This window comes from Podarcis muralis, chromosome 13 (assembly GCF_964188315.1).
Source record: "Podarcis muralis chromosome 13, rPodMur119.hap1.1, whole genome shotgun sequence".
Lineage (NCBI taxonomy): Eukaryota > Metazoa > Chordata > Lepidosauria > Squamata > Lacertidae > Podarcis > Podarcis muralis.
The window spans coordinates 33,095,055-33,118,330 of NC_135667.1; the positions used below are offsets into that span (position 1 = coordinate 33,095,055).

The 23,276-nt window shown below is 44.3% G+C and overlaps 2 protein-coding genes across 4 annotated transcripts; both read right to left on the reverse strand.

Annotated features, from left to right (window-relative positions):
- Positions 1-14: 14 nt before the first annotated feature.
- LOC114581594 (uncharacterized) lies at positions 15-11,652 on the reverse strand. Of its 3 annotated transcripts, none has more exons than XM_028701915.2 (7): positions 11,525-11,652; positions 9,817-10,028; positions 8,281-8,927; positions 6,767-6,837; positions 5,242-5,481; positions 2,943-3,189; positions 15-1,669 (listed from the first exon to the last, which is right to left on the reverse strand). In XM_028701915.2, exons 2-7 carry the CDS (start codon positions 9,930-9,932, stop codon positions 1,506-1,508), a joined length of 1,485 nt encoding a protein of 494 aa, XP_028557748.2. In that variant the 5' UTR covers positions 9,933-10,028; positions 11,525-11,652; the 3' UTR covers positions 15-1,505. The 3 variants fall into 3 exon arrangements, with proteins under 3 accessions (XP_028557748.2, XP_077773462.1, XP_077773461.1); XM_077917336.1 differs by having other exon boundaries at positions 9,817-10,016; positions 11,525-11,608; XM_077917335.1 differs by lacking the exon at positions 11,525-11,652 and adding an exon at positions 11,408-11,489.
- A 2,533-nt stretch (positions 11,653-14,185) lies between these two features.
- LOC114582401 (uncharacterized) lies at positions 14,186-23,177 on the reverse strand. Its single transcript, XM_077917337.1, has 5 exons — positions 21,551-23,177; positions 19,474-19,747; positions 17,211-17,504; positions 16,560-16,721; positions 14,186-15,108 (listed from the first exon to the last, which is right to left on the reverse strand). Exons 2-5 carry the CDS (start codon positions 19,583-19,585, stop codon positions 14,987-14,989), a joined length of 690 nt encoding a protein of 229 aa, XP_077773463.1. The 5' UTR covers positions 19,586-19,747; positions 21,551-23,177; the 3' UTR covers positions 14,186-14,986.
- Between the last annotated feature and the right edge of the window lie 99 nt (positions 23,178-23,276).

Here is a 23,276-nt window from a genome sequence, read left to right on the forward strand (position 1 = left end):
AAAAATCACATTTCTTGATAAATCCAATCGTTGGAAGCAAATCCAGCCACAGTTTGGGAACAAAGGATCGTTTTGCTTTGCTGCATTTTAAAGAATGAAAGAGCAAGCACATTTAGGTGGCTTGCTGAGGTATAAAGAGATTCTAGAGAGGTGTTTTGAGACTATATGCAGGTGGTCGCAAGGGCAGCTCCTGTTGACAGTTTAGTTTACAATGCAAAAGCAAAGCTTAGTTGGCCAGGATGTACATTTTGAATTTAAGTTTTCTCTCTTTCTTACCATCCCTTTGTGTACAGCATTAACAACATTCACAGGTACCCTTTATTAATTTCATGTATTGATATGGCCTGTGGCTGGTGTATACGTTCCACAGGAACACACAGTGCTGATGTATTCAAAATGTTGAGCATGTTGTTGTTGGACTTTGCACACAGTAGCGGCAGGGTAAGTCATCATGGGACTCCAATTTCAGGCTATCCCCTGCCTATAAAACAAGCCTTAGACTGCAGGGCAGGCAAGGCAAACTTGCTTATACTTTGTGGATTCTTTCAGAGGCTCAAGCCAGCAGGAAGTTCTATGGCATACGTCTCACTGAAATGAACAGAAAGTATATTTCAGTGGGGCTTGTACAGAACTTCCCAATGGATTGTACGCTCTGGTTAGCTGTCAGGAAGCCAACTAATCTTGCAGTGTGTGGGCTCAGAATATACATAATTCTTCCCACCAACCTGAATCTCCGTCCTGTTGCCCTCAAAGTCTTGCACATCAAGGCCTTTCCACCAACTTGGGAAAATAACCGTTTTGAGAGGTAGTCAGGAAAGAGAAATAAATGAACCCATGCTGTTACACTCCAGTTTGAAACTTGTCTTATTTACAAGAAATATAACATTTATTCAAAGCTAGTGTCTTGCCATGTTTTTGCTTCAGTAACAAGTGGCTTCCACGGTTGGCTGTCCAGACCAGTTTGCAGGAGATGAGGGTTGCAGAGGAAATGGGCAAGAGCTCAAATTCCCCCAGTGGGTGACTTTTTAAATGGATATCTGACTTCCCACCTTCATAAAATAATGGTGATTGAGAGGACCGTGGGCAAGTTACAAAGCTAGTAGCACCAAACAGTATGCAGCTGAAGGTAAAACTGAGTGTGAGCTAGTAAACTTAAAAAACAAGTAGGAGTGAGGTGGTCCCATTTTGGGAGATGCTAGTGGATAAGAAATTAGAATTATGGTTCTCAGGTAACAGAATAGGGAAATACTTGGGAGTCAAGTTCTCATCCAGACAGGCCCATCTATTCAAGGATTCCTGAAATGAAGAGTTCTGGGGTCATCCCACTTGCTGAAATTTCCAAGAGAGACATTACAAATTCCATCCTCTCTTCCCTGTCCCCTGCACTGGCAAGTTAAGACTCAATCCACAGGAACCTGGTCTCTTCATGATCTCCATCTGCCACTATTGCTGCACAAGAAGGAACCCAAATCTGTGTCATCTTGGTCTCAAAATGGATTACTGTGCTACCCTTTGAGGGGTTCTTGGAAAATAGTGGTTGTAACGCCATTCGGTCCACTTTGACAGTCTGGGTCAATCATTTTCTTAACTGCCCTTCGGGAGGTCCCACATTTACTGTTGATCACCGCATTGAAATTGCAGCCTCTGCCACACGTTTTGGTGACGTACTCTGTAGGTGGGGGTGCAAGCACAGTGAGAGAACAGAAGCAGAGGCTTAGTTCAGTGTTATTCCTGGTGACATACACTGGAAACATCAGTTCAGCTTGTATGTTTCCAAACCAGTCCAAATTCTTTTCCAAGAAGAATGAATGTAAGTGAAGCACACAGATCTTAACGTGTTTTCATGATCAAAATTTTCAAAGAATTAGGAATTTTCTGCAAAAGCCAGCAGTAAGGAAGGTTATACAGAGGGTTTTGTTTGTTTTAGTGCAGCCAGTTTATTTGTAAAGCTTTTTTTCTGTGACCTTTTTAAAACACGTATATTTAAAGAAAAACTTGAGAGAGGTCATAGAAAGGAAGCATTGCACCAAATATTACGACACAAGCTTACGAGCTTTTGTCATCCTATAAAAGCTTATAAACTCCTGATGATGATTCAATAATAATATAAGCCAAGTTCACAAATGTCCCAACGGTTTCCGTGGCTGCACATTATCTTGGACCGAAACGTGACAAAAATATCTTTTCTCAACAAACCTATTTTCTTGTCTTCCCCCATCCTAATAATAATTTCAGTTTCACAAACCCCTTGATCATACAGCATAAGCTCAAAGCGCAGTGTGTGCAGACTCCAGCTTTGTAAGAAACATTATTGTAAAATATAAACTAAACTACAAGTTGTATTCCATGCGAGTCACAAAGTAAGCCCGCTGAAATTAATGGACACAACTTAGTTTGAGTCAGGCCTTTTCTGCAGCGGCTCCCCGTTTGTGGAATGCTCTCCCCAGGGAGGTTTGTTCATTTTACATCTTTAGATGCCGGGTGAAAAAGTATCTCTTCAACCAAGCCTTGGTCTATGGCCTTCTAAATGTGTTTATGGGGGAGGTGGGGGGTTATTGTTTTATTTTTGTTTTAACTATTTTGTGCTTTGATTCCTGCATTTTTATCTTGTGGACCTCCCTGAGATCTTCAGATGAAGGGTAGCATATAAATTTAATAAATAATAATAAATAACAGTTGTATACAGCCAGAAGGCCTTATATTTGTTTTAAAAGCATACTGACTGTGCTTAAGGATACACAGTGGTTTTAGATAATCATTGAGGTTGAGAATGAGAAGGAAGTTTATAACAGAATTTCTAATATGAGAGTAAAGCAAATTAGGTTTAACAGCTAGGATAGAAAGGCACTGCCCCAGTCTTTACCGAAGAGGAAATAATGTAAACCTGCTCACACTTTGCTTTTCCCTATCAGCACTATTTAAGTTCTCGCCACATCCCCTACCTTTGATAGCATTTACAACAGCAACCGGCAATGGGGTGGGCTTCTCCATGGTCAAATTGTTGTGGGCGATGCGCTGTCCAGTGGCTGAAGACCGGGCAAGAGTTTCACGAGAGAAGAAGTAATCCAGCAAGCGTCTGGTCATCAGCTCAGGCTTGTCGGTGGAGACTTGGGATAGGTCCTCCAGCTGGTGATGGGAAACGTAGACTTGCGAGTTGGGGACCAGTTCCAGCTTCGTCCTCCCGTTCTCCTGTCCAATGGGAGAAGGTTATGTTACTCTATAAAGCTGTGCTACAATGTTGAAGCCCCGCCCCCTTTCTCCCACTCTTGCATCTAAGGATGCTAGACTGTGATGCAGCAGATCCATTCAGAACCAAGCAGAGGAGTATTTAACTGGCTCAAACATTCACTGACATGCAACAGCAGCAAAGCTACACTCTACAAAATGTTAGCTGTATTCAGTCCAGTTCACACAAGCAAAGCCGTACTTGGGTTTACCTTTTTGGTATTCTGTGTGGATTTGATTGTGTTGAAACCTACCTGGCAGGAAATTGTAATGCTTAGTAGTTGTATAATCAGGGCTGAGAATACTAGGCTCTCAAATCTGCACCGATCTAACTGAAATTCAATAACAGCTCATACTCCTTTTTAGAAGAGGAACAGGGAGAGGAAAATGCAAAATCTAGCACACCGCCAGTATCTCTCTTGATAACAGAGATGTAGGTTGGTGTGCATGTTCAGGACAACATTCTCTGTTTTAAGGACAAATCCCAGCTCAACTCCTGCATCCATTAAAGAAAGACAACATGGGTCACACTTTGAGAGATTGAAGTGAAGCATGTTGTGCACATATCTTTATTTATTTCTTCGGAGAGCAAACATGCTTGACACTACAGGTCCATTTTCAAAAGCGGCGGGGCAGTTAGGGGACGAAGAGGAAAATTTCAGAATATTATATGGTGTCTACCTTGGCGATTGAGATATTTGAATGTTAGCTGGTGTACACTACTGTCGTGACAATTTTATATTCTGTATTTGAAAGCTCAATTTGTACACCTGTTCCCCAAAGGTCCAGGAGGAAAGCTTCTCAAAACATAGGTGCTTTATTGTTTGATTCTGTTTACGAGTCATGAGGAGGTGAAAGGAGATTCTACTAGGCAGCAGCATCAACCACTGCCTGTGCATGTCTCTCCTGATGTGGAAAGGCAAGCAGCTGCCACTACCTGACTCAGACTAGTAAAGTCCAAGTGTTTGAATGGAATCCTTGACTCCTACCCTCTTGAAAACAGGTGCTGAATACAGTTTTGAACTTGACATCCAGAATGACACCCTGAACATGTGCACCCATTTTCTTTCCAATACCTTCAGGGCTGATGCAACATTGCATTGCTTTGTATGTGTTTCCTGCCCACTTTTTTAAATGCGCAGGAGCATCAAGCTAGATTCTACATTTCAGGGGTGGTGTCCAGGGCCTAGTTAAATGGTGGAATTCAGTGCCACAAGATGTAGTGACAGTCACTGATTCAGATGGCTTTACAAGGAGATTAAACAAATTTGTGGATGATAGGGTGGGCTACCAAGAATCATGATGTCCCCAGGATCAGAGGGAGAATGTCGCTGAATATCTCTTGCTGTGGAGCAACAGTGGGAGAGCGCTATTGCCCTCACATCCTCATGGTGTGCTTCGCAGTGGCATCTGTTTCACCATTGTGGGAAATGGGATACTGGACTATATATGCTTTAGGTCTGAATCTGCAGAGGTCTTCTGCTTTCCTTATGAATAAGCACAGCGACTCTCATTCCACTTAATCTTCAAGGCTGGTACAACATTGCATTGTATTTTGCACTTCCCTCCTTCAGTTTGAAAATGGATTGAAGCTGCTATTAAAACATGGAATATAAAATGGTGCCCTGCATGGCTGTTTTATTCTGTTATCTTAATGTCCCATGGAGTTGTTTCCAGGCACTGAGAATGTGGCATTCCGATCAGCCAAGTTAAACAAAAGGCCTCATTTAATGGCCAGACACAGGAAGCTAATTCATAAGGCATCAGGTCCCTGGCTCTCTGGGGGCCTTATCAGGAAATGCAACTAACTGGTTGCACTCTGCCACAAAGCAACAGCTCAGTGGCACAGTTCTGCCTGAGTTGTGGTGCAAATGTGTAAACCGTTTTCCTCCTGAATCAAACAGAGACAGGTCTTGCTTCATGCCACCCAATGTTCCCTCTGAATGAACGCCTTACAATATGTTTAACATCACTGCAGCGTCCGGTCAGAGAGAGACTTCTTCCGCCACCACCTACCTCCATTGGCAATGCCAATACAGGTGACTCATCAGACAGTGTCTCTTGCACATGGTTGTCCCATGTGCTGGTGGCATCACTGAGCCCAATGGGACTTCCTGAACCATCTCCTGCATTTATCCAGGGTGACAAGCCACCTGGTTCTGTGTTTAGTGTCCTCCAAACTGGTGAGATATGTGGCACAGTGGCTGGCGCGTGCCTCTGATCTTCCAGAGAAGGTGGTGGCTGCAGGCCACTGACCTGAAAGAGATACAGATACCTGGGAGTAAAGAAGAAGAGAAAGAGTGTGGTATATAGACTTACATAGGAAGCTGCCTTGTAACAAATCGGATCATTTGTCTACCGAGCCTGACGTTATCTTTTTTTTAAAATAATGTTTTATTGATTTTATGTACAATCTTTTCAACAGAGTACTTTACAACCAAAATAAACCTTTACAACAGAAGACTTTACAACCAAAATAAACCAAGATAGAAGCAGTAACATGACTCTCATGTTTTCATTTGTACTAAATTCTTCTCAGATTTGTTTATTTTACTATTCTTTAACTTAAATCTTCTTCTTTTAATTCCTTGTTCTTAACCTAAATTGCATATTTGTCCTCTAAAGGTAAAGGTACCCCTGCCCGTCCAGTCTTGCCAGACTCTAGGGTTGTGCACTCATCTCACTCTATAGGCCGGGAGCCAGCGCTGTCCGCAGACACTTCCGGGTCACGTGGCCAGCGTGACAAGCTGCATCTGGCGAGCCAGCGCAGCACACGGAACGCCATTTACCTTCCCGCTGGTAAGCGGTCCCTATTTATCTACTTGCACCCGGGGGTGCTTTCGAACTGCTAGGTTGGCAGGCGCTGGGACCGAATGACGGGAGCGCACCCCGCCGTGGGGATTCGAACCGCCGACCATGCGATCGGCAAGTCCTAGGCGCTGAGGTTTTACCCACAGCGCCACCCGCGTCCCTACATATTTGTCCTCTACAATTTTCCAATTACTTATACCTCCCACCCTCTTTAACCATTACTTCCCTTCACCCATGTGCAATCTTCTCTTCATATTGTTATTTCTTCTTGTGTTGACAGCTATTAAATTTGTTTTTCCATTTGTATTGTAATATTCTCTTGTATCCTTGCGTACTTCCAAGCCTGACATTATCTACTCTAACCGGCAAGGGCTCTCCAGGGTCCTACCCACTACTTGCTACCTGATCCTTTTAAAATAAAAACTAGAGAAGTTGGAAATTGAACCTGTATTCACACAATCAATGTCAGCTGTTGACCTGGAAAGAAAACTTTCTATTCTTGGGTACTTTCTATTCCTGGGTATAGAGGCGGCAATTTTGTCAACTACCTACAGGCTGGTCTGAACTTCAAGCCTGAGACTCTTAGCTTTACACCAGAGAATTGTCATAAAGATGACAATTGTAGTGGAATACTAAACCATAACAACTCTCATTCACAATTCCACTTTACTCTTCAAAGAAAACAACAACCAAGTGATTGTTTTTTATCCCCTTTACACGGAACCTTTACCTGTGAAGGTGTGACATTCTCCAGCACTGCCACCAGGCTTTTGAGGAACTGAATATTGTTTTCATTGACATCTGGGGAAAGAAAAGCACATACAGACAACAAGAACTGTACATCAGACAGGATTTCTGGAAAATCTCTCAGAAAAGGAGTGTGTGTAGTTATCTCCCCATGATGTGCTACCTGGATTTGAGAGCAGACACCACAACTTATGTGGGAGTTACATTCCAGGGATCGTGTCTAAAGCCAAAATTGTGTATAGTCAAAACACATTGGGTTCAATGATAAGTAAGATTGCCAAAGCCTTTTTTCCTGAACATCCAACCTCTCTCTTCTCCTTCTTCTCCTCCTCCTTCTTTGCAAAGCTTATAAAACAGAATGTGTACAAATTAAATGTACATAAGTTGCAGGCTTACTGTACTTCCTATCTGGAAGGGATCACATGGATGTTTTTTTCCTACCCTTCCCTTTTCTTGGCAGCGCTGTCTGCTTCACCTTTAGCTTCAACATATATGAAGAGACAAGCAGCAGTGCTATAGGGACACCTCAGTGGTAAAGTTCAGCAAAGAAGAAAAATGTGACATGCCCAGTGCTTGCAGTCATTATCTAAGCACAGCTATGGCAGACCTCTTGTCTGCATGCACTTAATAGACACAACAAGCAAGTGATTGGAAGCAGCAGAATTTTCAAGCGTGTGGATTACATTGTAAATAATCAGGAAGTCATGTGGAAAACAATAAATGACTTCATTTTGCCCAGTGGGGAAGACAACAGAGGTACGGTACTTGTATGTTTCCTGCTGCAAGGCACATGGCAACTCAGAGCAGGAGGTGGCTATATGAAGTGACAAAAAGGCCCAGGGGGAAGGGTTAAATTCCCCAGTGCTGCATGCTTGACACCACCTCCTAGGTTGCAGTTTACACTTTATATAACTTGTGGAGGGCCTGTTCCCATAGCCATTATTGGTAAGGTAAAGGTAAAGGGACCCCTGACCATTAGGTCCAATCGTGGCCGACTCTGGGGTTGCGGCACTCATCTCGCTTTATTGGCCGAGGGAGCCGGCGTACAGCTTCTGGGTCATGCGGCCAACATGACTAAGCCACTTCTGGTGAACCAGAGCAGCGCACGAAAACACCGTTTACCTTCCCGCCGGAGCAGCACCTATTTATCTACTTGCACTTTGACGTGCTTTCGAACTGCTAGGTTGGCAGGAGCAGGGACCGAGCAACGGGAGCTCACCCCATCGCGGGGATTCGAACCGCCGACCTTCTGATCAGCAAGTCCTAGGCTCAGTGGTTTAACCCACAGAGCCACCCGCGTCCCTAGCCATATTGGACACTACCCCTAGTATGCAAGATCATCCTTTCCTCTGTTCCTCTCACACCACATCCCTTGTTGAGATGTCCTCATGGACTGCCTCCTTTTGAAACTTCCAGTACAGACTGGAGAGAGGACTGGTGTGAAGCTCTAATCCCCCCACTACAAGCAGCATTTAGGTGTTACTGGTTTTTTTTTACCAAAGAGAGGGTGTCCCGTTCCCAGCACCACCTTGGCTGGTGCTCCTCCACCTGCACCATTCCTGATGGACAGGAAGTCGTTCTGCTCCTCTAAATTCTGGGTGAGAGCTTTCAGCTCATGGTTCTCCAGCTCCAGCTCCTGGATCCTCTTCTCCTGCCGCACAGCAGCCTCCATCCGAGACGCCAGCGCTCTCCTCAACTCTGCCACCTGCCGCTCCAGTTCTCTGATCAGTTCAGCGTACAGACTCGTCACTCTGCTGTTGTCCATGACAGGCGTGCATTCGTGAGTGTTTTGATGACAGGAACCCATCAGCTGGTGACTCAGTGACGGGGGTTGTGACAAATCCACTCCTGGTCTGGCAGGGGCAGAGATGGACATGTAAGGGGCTGCATGGGCAGCCTCAGGATTTTCTGGAGTCCTCCTGCACTGTGGCATACTGAAAGGACACTGGCTATGGAGATCCAAATTCTGGAAGACTTGTCCGTAAGACATTCCCTGTAGTTCCAGCACTGGAGGGACTGGAGGAGCAAGGCTTGGACTAGTGTGTCTTCTACCAGCAAGCTTGGCTTTTTTCCGGTTTTTGCCTTCTTCAAATGAGCATGTTAGGGGAGAGCAGGCTTTTCCAGCGCTCCTTAGTGGTTGGGTGCTGGAAGCAGACAAAAAGGAGGAGGAAGTTTCAAGAGAAAAGGATCTGGAAAAGCCTAGAAGCAACTACCACAGAATAACTCTCTCTTAGGAATCGGCTGTGCCGCTTTTAGGTTCCCCAGAATCTTCCCTGTCCGTTCTTGCAAAAAAAAAAACAAAAAAAAAAAAAACAAACCCTTTCTTTTCATTAAAAACAGTAACATGAAAGTGATTTTAGTGTAGTGCCTAAATTTTTTTAATCTTAATCTTAAACTTTTCTTATGAATGGCTAATATCTGTCCTTGTGGGTTGAGAACTGTGTTATACTACTTGTGGCTTGTACGAGTCCGCTGTTTTATTTGATTTGATTTGTTTTGATTTGTTTTGTTGTGTTGTGTTTCATGATGGGCGTAAAGCCGAATAAACATTTTGATTGATTGATTGATTGATTGATTGATTGAAAGTGACTAGCGCTCATTGCAAAGGAAATCTTGACACAGGGGAAAATAGTGTCTTTTCTAAAACAGAGACTTGAGTCCCTGAGTGTTCCTTAATTTCAGACGGCCCATTTGAACTCATTAGTAACCTGCATGGTCCCAATTTAGTTCCTAAAGATTAAGTGTAAATGCTGGCATTAAAATAAACAAAAACGCAACACTTGCTAGTGAGGACACTATCCCTCCAAACTGCTCAAAGTCTTGTTATCTCGCCTAAATTGTACCCCACCTTCTATGCTGCATGGCTCTCCTACAACTCCCCCCCCCCCATCCTGTCATTTTTGCAATATGAATTCCTACTGCAACTCAACATTACCACTGGAATGTCATTTTTCATTCTTCCAATGGCCCTTTACAAGCACATCCCACTAGAAAATACCTGGTGACAGTATTGTGCCTGGACTTTCTCCATACCTGACACATTCTTCAGCCACTCGTCGCTGAGAGGTCAGCCTGTGGGGCTGATGAAAAGTGGAACTCTCCAGAGTGTTGCCTTTCATTCTTGCTTCCTCCTGAAGATTATCATCCATACGTTGCTGCACAGTCTAGGATTAGGAGCTTGTTGGGTCTGTACACCTTCAGCTATTGGTCCCCATCTTTGAAGAGGCCAGCACCTGCATCAGAAACTGTCAAGACCAACCCTTAGTTTGAGCCAGAGTTTGATAGAATTTGTTGTCAGCGAAGACATGGGAGCATGTAAATAAATCCAGAATGAAGTGTTTCAAAGCTTCTTCAAGGGTGCCCGCCCTGGTCACCAAAAGCCTTCTCCCACGAGTCTGAGTTTAAGGCTACATATATACCATCCATTTTAAACATATTATTTCAACCAAAGATTCCTGGGAACTGTAGTTTACCCCCTCACAGAGCTACAGTTCCCAGCACCCATAACACACCAAAGTTTCTACATTTTTTAAAAAAAATTATTAATATAATTTTAATAATACAAAACAATCCACTCCTCATCTTGTAGAGGAGACAAGGAGAATCTAAAGTATGATGATAATAATAATAATAATAATAATAATAATAATATCTGTTAATATAGTCCATCAGGTTTTATTGTTCATTTATGCAAACAAAGACAATGATGAAATACAAAGATGTCTCGCAGTAACTTACAAAATTTTGGGGCTGCTATGAACATTGTGGACTTGAATTTTGATACTTCCCATAATTCTTTGGTGGAAGTAATGCACTTCAAGTGTATGGTGTGGTGGAAGAAAAAGGGTTTGCAGTACAGGACTTCCCTATCCTTCCCCATTATTCATATATTGTTTTACCATACCTTGCTTCCACTTCTCCCCCCCCCCCCCCACACTCATAGATCCCCTTTTCTTTTTTGCCTTCTTGTTCCCCTCCCCTCCTCCTCTTCCTCTTCCTTGCCATCCTTCAGCTAGGCCTTAGGGCTTTGAGGTCTGGGACACTCTTTCTGATGCCACACTAAGATTTCCCTGGTTCTTGTCCAACATTCTAACCCCGTGGTTCCCAATGTGGGGCACACGCCCCACAGGAGAGCAATTCGAGAATGAGTTATTAACAGTTAATTGTCTTTTAGGCTTCCTCCACATGAATAGGAGTTCACTTTTTGAATTATAAGAATTTTATGTCACGGGGGGGGGGGGTAATCAGGATTTTAGAGATGCTTAGATGAGGCATAGACAAAAAAAGGTTGGGAACCACTGCTTAAACCACTAGAGTTTTTGTTTTTTTACTGCATTTTGTATGCAATTATATATAATATACATGTCTAAAATTGTACCCGAGCTGGTGAATGCACACACACAATTTTAGAATTCAATAAATTAATCAATTGCAAGAAGTGAAGTATTATTATTATTATTAATTATTGACTTTATATGCCGCCCTATACCCGAAGGTACTATTCCGTTTCTTTCAAAATCACAGCGCTGGGACCTGTTTTCTAACGCAGGGTGGTTGATACCTGGAAGATATTGAGTAGACCGTGCAAAAAAAAATAGTGCCACTGGGCATTTGCAGACTACACCTCTCATTTCTAGAAGCAGCACTGCGTCGAGGCCCCACGAGCTTCCCTGAGCAGCCCCTTCTCACCCCAACTGCCGGCTTCTGCCTTCCCACCCCAAAGACAGAAGAGACCCTGTACCTTTAACAGAACCTCCATAGGGTCTGTTTACAAGCTTGGCGCAGCGTCCCCCGGACGTCACGCTCGGCTCTCCGCGCCTCCTCCTGCCCTTCTCCTACTGGCCGCGGAGCTCTTTCCTTCTGCCTCCTCATTGGGCCGCCTTCCGCCGCCTTCCCATTGGCTGCCGAGGGGAGGCGCCTTCTCGCCTTCCCTATAGACTTTTCAGAAGGTAGACTAGTGACGCGCCGCCCAGCTTCCGGGCCGATTTGGAAAGTTCATTACCTAGAGGGGCCTGAGAGATGGTCAGTTCTTTTGCGGGGCGAGGCAGCGGAGCACCAGGCTTCTGCCGGCAGCTGACAGTAGGCGGCGACGGAGGTGGACGGGAATCCTGTGGTTGTTTGAAGGAAAGACAGCTTTCCCAGTCATAAAATAAATGAATCATAAACTGGAAATTGAAATAGCATTAGAACCAGATTATTGCGGGGGGGGGGATGGAGGCAGTGAGAGATTTTACTTTCTTGGGTTCTGTGATCACTGCAGATGGTGACAGCAGTCACGAAATTAAAAGACGCCTGCTTCTTGGGAGAAAAGCAATGACAAACCTAGACAGCATCTTAAAAAGCAGATACATCACCTTGCTAACAAAGGTCCGTATAGTTAAAGCTATGGTTTTCCCAGTAGTGATGTATGGAAGTGAGAGCTGGACCATAAAGAAGGCTGATTGCCGAAAAATTGATGCTTTTGAATTATGGTGCTGGAGGAGACTCTTGAGAGTCCCATGGACGGCAAGAAGATCAAACCTATCCATTCTTAAGGAAATCAGCCCTGAGTGCTCACTGGAAGGACAGATCCTGAAGCTGAGGCTCCAATACTTTGGCCACCACATGAGAAGAGAAGACTCCTTGGAAAAGACCCTGATGTTGGGAAAGATTGAGGGCACAAGAAGGTGACGACAGAGGACGAGATGGTTGGGCAGTGTTCTCGAAGCTACCAACATCAGTTTGACCAAACTGCTGGGGGCAGTGGAAGACAGGAGTGCCTGGCATGCTCTGGTCCAGGGGGTCACGAAGAGTCGGACACAACTAAACAACTAAACAACAACATTGCTGCTTCATCCTAGCTCCTGCTTGCTAGCAAGGCAGAGCCAATGAGCAAGCAGGCAGTGGCTGCTGCTGCTCCTTGCCATCATCATCGTTTACTCGCTCATCCCTTCTGGACCAGACAAAGAGGCAGGTTCTGACTCTCAGGGAATCATAGAATTGCACAGTGGTACCTCGGGTTAAGAACCAGAAACCAAGAGGACAAAAACTTTACAAAAGAACGGGGGGGGGGGTTTAAGTTATTTAGGAGACCACTGTAAGCAGATGAAAACATTAGCAGGATTTCGATTTCACTTGTAGCGTAACAATTACAATGGATAATATGGATTGATACAGAACAGGCATCCCCAACCTTCGGCCCTCCAGATGTTTTGGACTACAATTCACATCATCCCTGACCACTGGTCCTGTTAGCTAGGGATCATGGGAGTTGTAGGCCAAAACATCTGGAGGGCAGCAGGTTGAAGAATATGTAGTATTAAATGTTTTAAATGGGACTCCATGGAGGGGATGGGAGTTCCGAAATTCGGAGGAATCTCTGTACATGGATATATACAGTGGTACCTTGGGTTAAGAACTTAATTCATTCTGGAGGTCCGTTCTTAACCTGGAACTGTTCTTAACCTGAGGGGCCTCCCGCTGCCGCCGCGCCACCACTGCACAATTTCTGTTCTCATCCTGAAGCAAAGTTCTTAACCCGAGGTACTATTTCTGGGTTAGCAGAGTCTGTAACCTGAAGCATCTGTAACCCGAGGTACCACTGGAGAGTTGGAAGGGATCCTGAGGGTCATCTAATCCAATGCAGGAATCCTGCCCACAGCCATCGCTGGGTGGGCTCGAACCACCAAACTTTTGGTCAACAGCCAGACACACTGACCCACTGCGGCCGTAGCTCAGGGGTAGAGCACGTGCTTTGCATGCAGAAGGTCGCAGGTTCAATCTCCAGTGCAGGCATAGGCAAACTCCGGCCCTCCAGATGTTTGGGACTACAATTCCCATCATTTCTAGCTAACAGGACCAGTGGTCAGGGATGATGGGTATTGTGGTCCCAAACATCTGGAGGGCCGGAGTTTGCCTATGCCTGCTCCAGTGGCTTCTCCAGGTAAGACTGGGAGAGAACTCCCCTGCCTGAAATCCTGCACAGTTGCTGTCTGTCACTGTGTGGAGACAATATTGAGCTTGATGGACCTATGGTCCGACTCACTGTAAGGCAGCTTCCTGTGCTCCTCAGTGAACAAGTAGGATGCCTGGCGAAGAAGAGAAGCACATTCAGGGAGATCAGGTCAGTCAGCCCCTGCTAGGGTGTGGGTCCTCCACAGATGCCCACCCATGGGGACAAGCCTTGAATTAAAACAAGGCTGCCGTCCTAAATGTTTTCCTTTACCTGTGTAGTTTGAAGTCAAACCATGTGGGCAAATGTACAGACCAAGGATAGCCCATAACAGGGTGGTGTTTTGCTTATTATTATTACCAATGATCAGGGTGGATTTGATTTAAATCAAATTGATATAAATCACGATTTAAATCACTAGTCAGTACAACTTGATTTAAATAATTTTTTTTACAGAAAGACTCATTCTTGCTGGTATAATCTTAATATTTACAACCAGATGAAGGTTTCATTTTTGGAATAATAAATTTTCAGAGTAGTTTTCACAGTTATATCAAAAATTACTGATTTGGTTATACTATTAGAAATACATAGACAGATAATTTTGAAATTATTGTGAGGTTTCATAAGTTAACTGTTTGTATTTGGACAACTGTTCTGCTGTACTTTATTGGAAGGAGAAAAATAATAATTTCCTTAATAATAATTTAAACAATTTATTTAACTGAAAAATAGCATTATAGCATATCTACCCATGTTTGCTAACTGATGTGATTAAACAATTTAAAAGAAAACAACTCAGACTGAGTTTTAGCACACATGAAAAACTTAAATCCTTATTTCCTGATGAATAGCCTTTGGACTATAATGTAACTTCAATAGAAAAATATCTTTAGAATTTTTTTTCCTCCAAAAGCATTTTATTTTAAAAATCCAATTTAATTTTTTTTAAAAATCTGATTTAAATTAAAAAAATATGATTTATTTCATTTTTTAAAAATCATTGATTTTTATCCACTCTGCCAATGATAGTCCATAATGGTCAACTTTTTATTATGATCAAGTCTCCAGTTTGAAAAATAATTGTAAAGGTTGTTTAACACAAAGTGTTAAAACATAACCAGAAAACACAGATATGTCTTAATTAGCCATGTCTTGATTAGGAGATTAAACAACTTATTGATTCCCAAATAAATATTTTTTTATTGTATGGGGGAAGGATGTCGATCTGCAAATCTACAAAACCAATAAAATCAGAAGAGGAAAAAAATATTAATCCTGTTCATCGTCATATTCCAGACCCTCTAGATGGCAAGTTCTGTGGTGGATCCACGCATTCCTCATTTTCAAAACGATCTGCTCCAAGCGGGAAAGGCGCTGCTCAAAGTCTCTCACTGCAATGAAACAGCATCATTTTTGACTCGGGCAAAACAACTATTGCTTCAACACACACTCTGTGACAACTGGTTTCAAATACAGGTAACTCACATCTTATGGGAAGGTTAGGTTATGGGGGTCCACGTGTATACACAAATATGTGTAAAAGCCACAAACTCCTGAATCTACACCCCTGGGTTTCCTCCACTCTCCATCTATTTATCTCCCCCACAAATTGCAAATCTGCTGTTGTAAACAAAATCTGTCCTTATTCCCTTATGGAGGGCACAAGAGCCCTTATAGAGTCCTTTGTACATTCTCCATCGGTAGGAGAAAATTACAGAGGCCAACCAGAGAATATTGAGAAGCAAAGCAGCTAGTAAGCCTGATCTTTATTAAAATGTTGCAACAGGGTGCTTCCCTCACATGTAGGAGAAAGGAGGAGGACCCAAAACAAAGGTGTGCCTGCCCTCATATAGACATTTTAAATTGCCTTCTCTGGAGCTCAAGACCACCCCGCCATACATCATACATATATCAAAGAAGGGGTGTAACTCAAGACCACCCCCCACAAACATCATACCTACATCACAGAAAAGGCGGTCTACAACAGAAATTTGAATGTTGTTGCTTTTCCTGTCTGCCAGTTTATTGATAATGCCTTATCTGATTGCCTTTCCTGGTAGTCTGGCCATTCCTTTGAGATGGTGATTACCCAATTCCTGAGACAATGGGAAGGTTCCATCACCCCCTCACTCCTTGCAGAGAAAACATTTGGTCAGTTTGGGAGACAGAATGATTTCAGGTCGGTCTTCCTGTGCTGATCTATGTATGTGCTTGGTTGGTACATTTATGAACATTTATTATATATACAGTGGTACCTCGGGTTAAGTACTTAATTCGTTCCGGAGGTCCGTTCTTAACCTGAAACTGTTCTTAACCTGAAGCACCACTTTAGCTAATGGGGCCTCCTGCTGCCGCTGCGCCACCGGAGCACGATTTCTGTTCTCATCCTGAAGCAAAGTTCTTAACCTGAAGTACTATTTCTGGGTTAGCGGAGTCTGTAACCTGAAGCGTATGGAACCTGAAGCCTATGTAACCTGAAGCGTATGTAACCCGAGGTACCACTGTATAAGACCTTAAATTTTTTATTACATGCAATCACATAAGTAAAAAAAGTGTCAAATGCGTGTTACCTGTAGTGGCAAGAATGATACAGAAGTAAAAAAACAGGAAGTATAGCAGGGTGCAAAGAAGCGAGGAAGCTTTTTTTCTGTTGAGTGTTGCATTCCCCTGGGGGTAACCTTGGGGGCACACCAGCAGTGTGGAAGGGCAGAGACAGCAGTGGGTGTAGTCAAAGCCCACCCCAATCTCCCTTTGCAACTTCAATATCAATATACTCCCTCTACTGCTTGATCAAATCCCATTATTACTCAATCCATAAAAATGAGAGGTCCTCCTGACTTACTTGTGTTACTGATGGTGTACTCGATCTTCTGCATTCCAAGCAGGATCTCATCCAATGTGATCTTTTTTGGTGATTTCGGGAAATAGCGTGGATTGGTTTGTGTCTCTGCCTCCGTCCCATCAGCTGCATCTTTGGAGGTGCAGGGCCTTTCAATATCATCATCTTCCAGGGGTGGGGTGGGGGAAGGAAAGGAAAGGGGGGTGTTAGTAACATGATAGTCTCCTTGCTTTGTCGAAATCTCTTGATATGTATCAACAGAGAGCTTGGAATCTATTCGATCATTGTGGATAATATTTAAGTGGGGTACAAGACTAGCTGAGTAGCAGTTGTTTGTCAAGAGGAGGTGTGTGCTGTAGCCCAAAGAAAAGCTCTAATGCGTAAAGGACACAGTGATTGGAACATATTCACTGACTCACTGGATAATATGTACTGGGAGAGAGACAAGACTAGCTGGGTTGCCCTTTTTGTTGGAAGCTGGGAGTGGCTTACTATATACAGTGTACCCTGTATCGTTCTAAGGGAATCTTTAATGTACATATTGACACAAGACACTGTGCATTCTACACTTGGAACAAGTATTGGGCGGGCAGAAGTTGGAAGGTTATAATATACTTTTCCTAAACTGATATTTTCTTGGTTTTATGCACCAACCTTGACCTTTTGATGGCCGCCGTGTTTTGTCTTGTTCCTGTATTTTTTGTGGTTCTTGTACTTTTTTTGCTTCTTGTTCTTGTACTCTTTTTGCTTCTTGTTCTTGTACTCTTTTTGCTTCTTGTTCTTGTACTCTTTTTCCTTCTAGTTCTTGTACCCTTCGTTGTTCTTGTTCTTGTTCTTGTACTTTTCTTTGTTCTTGTTCTCGCTCTTTTTCTGATTCTTTCTTTTGCTTTTGCTTTTGCTCTTCCTCTTCATCGTCGTCATCCTCCTCGTGCTCCAGTATATAAGCAACTACCAAAACAGCAAACATGCCTGAATAAATTGCCCACCTGACCAGGTAAGAAGTTGCCCTCGGTTAAACCACCCCACGTGCATAGAAAGGTTTGGAGAAAAATTGCTGCTCCATTACTCAACCCAACGCATCACCACAGAGCCATGGGTGGCAGAGGGAGGGCAGCTGTATTCTCAAAGAAGTTTGCAATGTGCAAAAGTGCTATGCTGGCTAAGCAGCTATCTAAAGCGAGAGCTTTATTTTTCATCTTGTTCCACATGGCACATCTGATCCAGCCAACTAGGCTTCTCAGCCACTTCCCACAAGTAAATCATGTGGACACAGTAAGATGGCTACTCCCAGATGCACACTATATATTTCAAGTACCCTTCAAGTGCATTCTCCCTCCTTCAAAGAATTATGGGGACTGTGGTTTGTAAATTATGGTGCCCACAATTATCTGATTGCTCTTTAAAGGTATAGCGTGTGCACAGTCAGAGAGAGGAACCCTGCTACTACTGTTCCACAATATCAAAAAATATCAGCCTTGGTTCTTCCAAATTTAGAGCAAACTTCAGTTGCCACCAGCTTGAAGCCTGCCTGCTACAGACAGGCCTCTTTGCACACCTACGAAAACAGATGAGGAGGAGAGAAGGTTGTTCCACATTACTGTCTCCACCATGTTCTATTACGTTCTGTTACATTGTGCTGGAAGCTGCCCAGAGTGGCTGGGGAAACCCAGCCAGATAGGCGGGGTATCATTGTTAGCAGCAGCAGCAGCAGCAGCATCCCAAGAATAAACTCCTGCACAGACTGCTGTTCCAGGCTAGGACCTGCAGGGGGGGAAATAGGACCACGGTCAGCTCACAGTGGAGCCGGATTGAGTCAGGCTATATGCAAGATGCCAAGTGGTAGCAAGCTAACTGAGGCTGTGGACACATTTCCAGTTTACAATGCAAATGGGTGGTTCTTTTTCTAAATTTGGAGAAAAGCTGGTCTGAGGGGGAAACACTTCAAAAAAACGTGTTTCAGAAGAAATGATAGGAGAGATTGTGACTAATATGACATGTGGACGCTGCTTCGCAAACCAGCAGCACACTGGATGCAGGGTAAATGGGCTGGAGGCTTTAAAGCAGCGGTTCTCAACCTGTGGGTCCCCAGATGTTGCTGGACTACAACTCCCATCATCCCTGAGCTCTGGCCTTGCTAGCTAGGGATGATGGGAGTTGTAGTCCAACAACATCTGGGGACCCACAGGTTGAGAAAGGCTGCTATAGACTTGGATGCTCCCAACTCCACGGGAAACTGTCGGTGCTTAAGAGAGCCATGCTTTGTTCCTCAGGTCCTGGCTCTGACAGAGCTGAGGAACTTTCTGCTTTCCCTAGGCCACAGAGAGGTGTCTTTCTGTACTGCTGAGGGTTCTGAGGACATATCCTGAGGCTTGGAGGACAGGTCAGGGTTATCTCCTCAGGTTGTGGAGGTGAAGGCTTCATTAACGCCTGGGGACCCCCTCTGCTGAATATCTCCAGTGGGGTAGTGGCTTCTGGAGGTCTTTCAGAGGATGGGCCCTGCGTCCAAGTCTTCCCCAGCCCCAGGGTTCTGACTTCTGAGCCATGTCACCTGGACAGTCCTGTGTTGCATATGCTCCACAAGCAGCCACTGCAGCTTACTGGGAGGGAGAGAGGTGACTTACTGGGAGGGGGAGAGCACAACATAAGCACATTGGTGGAGCCAATCCAGTGCTCCCGCCAGTACGTTTGCAGCTGACTGACCTCACAACCCTTTTCCCCTCTCGGTAAGCTGCGGTGATATCAGTGATGGGAGGTCAGGTAAATGTTGTCACCCCACTAACTGCTACTGCCAGAGTCCCATGGGGCAAACAACTGACATGTGAATTGTGCTGGGCTATCAGAGCATTCTGGGTTGAGTGTGCTGGAAACACAGGGGTTTCACTTCTACAGCAGTGAGGAAAGGGATAGTTGTTTGTACTTAGGGCTTCTTGGTTCTTGTTTCTGGGGACTGCCGTTGGTACTTCCAGCCGCATAGGCGTGGAGGGAGGTTTGGGGGCCGGGACATTATCTTTGCAGCAGCTCCAGGCCATTTTTAGCTGTTCCCCATCCTCCGTAGAAACATCCTCCTTTTTCTCTTGGCAGAAAGGAAACCTCCCAGGCCCTCTGGTTCAGAGGCTATTGCCTGGTATCCCTCTTCTGCTGCGTCAGTGTTGGCATTCCTCTTTTGAATGGGGATCTGCAGCTTTTCCAGCCTAGAGAACAGAGTGGGAGAAGAAAGTGAGAAATGAGGGTTTGCAGTCTTCCTTCCCTACCTGCCCACATGGAGCTTTTGTAGTATGTTGTGCTTCTAGATATTTACTTCTCTATTTATTTAGGTCTGTCTCCAGCCCTAGTCCTAATCATCTTAGACCCATTGAAGTTAATAAAGGTGACTAATGTTGGTTCGTGTCAGTGGGTCTAGTCTAGCCTAGTCTAATCTAGTCTGAGTTGAATGCAACCCTTAAGAGTTTTTCTATGCTGCTTTGCATCAGGCCATGAGCTCAAAGCAGTTTACGTAAAGCAAACATAATAAGATTTACAGAAACCCTTCTAAAAAAAGAAAACCCACAGTAAAACAAAGATAATTGGTGAAAAATGCTTAAAAAAGACTAGAGGATGAAAAATAAATCTCAACATGGCTTCCAAAGGCTTGGGAAAACAACGGAGCCTTCAGCATGTACTGGAAACCCATCAGTGTCTTAACCATTTTTGCCTCCAAGGGAGGGAAGATCATAACTGCAGAGCCACCACAGAGAAGGCCCTGCCCTGGATGCCCATTTGACAGGCCACATCCTTTGGTGGGACCACAAACAGGGGGCCCCTACTGATCTCAGGGCTTGGGGTGATTCATGTATTAGGGCACCATCCTAACTCCTGCTGGGCAGCATCAGAGCTTGACAAATCAACAGGATTCCAATCATTCCACTCCATTCCCCTTCCCCATAGTTTTTCCCCACCCACCCATTTCTAGTCAGCATTTCATGGCCTCTGGGCATGATCAGTCCTCATTACCCCCCTCCCCAAGTTTTCCTACACGATGGGTGTTTTCCTAAATATTTTTTTATATTTTGGCAAACCTTGGAGTTGTCCCAAGCCTGCTGATACATTTCTCTTGTGCGCAGATGGTGCCATTTTGGTTACATGAGGAACTGCACTCACAGCCTGAACATTGGAAATAGAGGGGATTATATTTCTTTCTTTTCCTTTGGAATTATATTTCTAAGCACAGGTGGGAGCAATTTATGGAATTGTATAATATGCAATCAAAATCCTTTTTCCTCAATATCGCCTGCTGGAGTTTTGAAGGTCCCCACAAAGGAAAAGGCAAGCCATTTTAGTTGAAGCATTTAAACTGGTTCCAGTGATAATCTTTTGAAATTAATCCTTTCAGTGTTGAGGAGGGCCCCCCCAGAATAGCTTTGAACAAGCCTTAAAGAGCAATAGAACCAGAAATCACTAACAAATCCTCAAGTGTGTGTGTGTGTGTGTGTGTGTGTTTTCTGTCTGTCTCCAGGAAGAGTTTACAGAATGCTTCATTGTCACAAAAGCAACGTCTAGAAAAGAGAAGTATTTTAAGATTTAACAAATTTACTGTCCAGCACCTTACCAAATTGGGAGCCCACATGACCTAACATTGATATGTTAGGTATTCATGTACATCGCTTCTTACTGAACTGTGCAGATGATTCTAAGCACCCCCAAATAACCTATCATTTCACATTGCCTGCAATTTCTAGAGGATTCTGTGTTTTCTATATTTCACCGTCCCTCTCCCAGCAGTTCCACTCATGTCCGGCACTTAGTTAAGAACAGAAATAGGAGTTCCAATCTTTGGAGAGTTTAGTAACAGCAGCTGGTGACAAGTCCCTCTATGCAATTAGGAAGTCTCGTCTCATCTAGGCCTCATACACCAAAAGCAGGGTTCCAGTCCTATTAGTTTATAATCAAGTCAGACTAAAAATATAGCAATTATGGAAATGTTAACAAAATGAAAGAGAAAAGCATCAAACACTTACTCTCATAGAGGACCTCTGGTCATCTAATAGGTGGGCCAGCAGAGGGAGGTGTCACAATGAAGGTCATGTCACTGTTACCTTAGCAACCTGGGTCAGCCAGGGGCATTGTTACTCTTAATATGAACACAGGTGCTATGGTTTCTAATTCATTCAGTTCGTTATGCATATTTTTGCTTTTCATTCAGGCAAGATTTGCCCGTGTGCCTGCTACGCATAGCAAAGTTTGTTTGTGTATATGGGGCTTATGCAGGATGTCACCACCACACATCCTGCAAATGCCATTTTAAGTGTCACTTCTGGCAATGCACATAGGGATTTAGAACAGTCCAAAAGCAGCTACTGTGCTGTGTTGGCTGGCATCCGTCTGTCTCAGGAGAAAATGGAAGAGTGTGCCTTCAGGGCTGAAGTCAAACGGTTGGAGAGTTACAGTGCCTGCTGTGTCTGTAGAGAGACATGTTTTGTTGCAGCTGGGGCAGATAAAGGTGTCTGGTTGTGCTGTTGCAGAAGCACCATGGCATCTCTTCTCTCTGTGCTCCTCCCAGCTGTCATTCCTCCTCTGGCCAATGTGGTTACAGGACCTGACTGTCTGTCTCCAGGCACTGCGACTGCCTGCAAGGGATTCCCACACGGCAGAGTTAATGTTGCCAGCATTCATATCACATCTGCAGACTGAAGCCAGCTCCCCATGCAACACACCCTTGGAGATCCTGCAAGCTTCCATACTGTGAACATGACCAAGCATAGACCTTGCTGAGACACAAATGCCCAACATACGGGGAATGGGGCTTGGGAGAGCACATCTTTGAGATTCTGCCCTGCCATGTGATGCCCAAAATCTTCCTGCTGCGTTGCATGTGGAAGGCGTTGAGGCATTGCTCCTGGCGGGTGTTAGTTGCCCACAAATCTATATGTGTTACTGAAAAATATAGAAAATGATCTTTCAGTTATGCATCTTGGGGTGAGCTCACCACTCTTTGGGCAAAAACCCATGTATTTGTGGATTGTGGGTGCATGTATGAATCTACTACCCTTGATGTGACATTTCTGCTGCCATTGGACCTTACAGTACTGGCATCTAAGTTTTTTTGATGATCAATCAAATCCTCACTTGGCCATGAAGCCCAGTGTCTCTTAGCCTAGCCTAAGAGGTTAATTAAGGTGCTAAAAGTGGAGGTGAGGGATCTATGGCAGAGCTCCTTAAAGAAAAGTTGGGAAATAAATTAGATCTCAGGAAGAGCAAGAAGCCCTTGTCTTTGTTGCCACCATTTGTGGATAGTCGGGGGAGAACACACTGCTCAGGGGCTTGAAACTGCGTGCACTATGCACTGTGCCTTTTAAGCACATTCGAAGCAGATTTCCCCCCTCAAAGAATTATGGGAACTGTAGTTTAAGGGTTGCTGGGAACTGTAATTCTGTGAAGTGTAAACTACAGGGTCCAGAATACTTTGAGAGACAAAATGCATTTGGAATGTGCTTCCAAAGCATAGGCCAGTCACTTATTTCTCAGCGCGTTTCCCCTGTATACAGACCTTTCGCGATGTTAGAGGCAAGTCGCTTTCCATTGGTTTACGAGGGACCGCCTTCTACCTTCTGATTGGTGGTAACTTTGTCGTTTCGCGCTCTTGATTTGTTGTGGTCGAAGAAGGGCGGGGGTAGAGGAAAAGGTAGGCTCTTGCTTCGTTTCTGATTGGGCACTTGAGACCTCGTTTCCTCCCGGCCTCTGAGG

Coding starts and splice junctions, on each gene's coding strand:
- LOC114581594 (XM_028701915.2), bottom strand. CDS start 9,932: ATGGATGATAATCTTCAGGAGGAAGCAAGAATGAAAGGCAACACTCTG. Junction 5,482..6,766: donor AGAATGTCACACCTTCACAG/GTAAAGGTTCCG, acceptor TATCTCTTTCAG/GTCAGTGGCCTGCAGCCACC. Junction 1,670..2,942: donor TGTTGTAAATGCTATCAAAG/GTAGGGGATGTG, acceptor CCCCACCTACAG/AGTACGTCACCAAAACGTGT.
- LOC114582401 (XM_077917337.1), bottom strand. CDS start 19,585: ATGGCCTGGAGCTGCTGCAAAGATAATGTCCCGGCCCCCAAACCTCCC. Junction 17,505..19,473: donor CAAGAACCAAGAAGCCCTAA/GTACAAACAACT, acceptor CTGTTTTGGTAG/TTGCTTATATACTGGAGCAC. Junction 15,109..16,559: donor GTACACCATCAGTAACACAA/GTAAGTCAGGAG, acceptor GTTTCATTGCAG/TGAGAGACTTTGAGCAGCGC.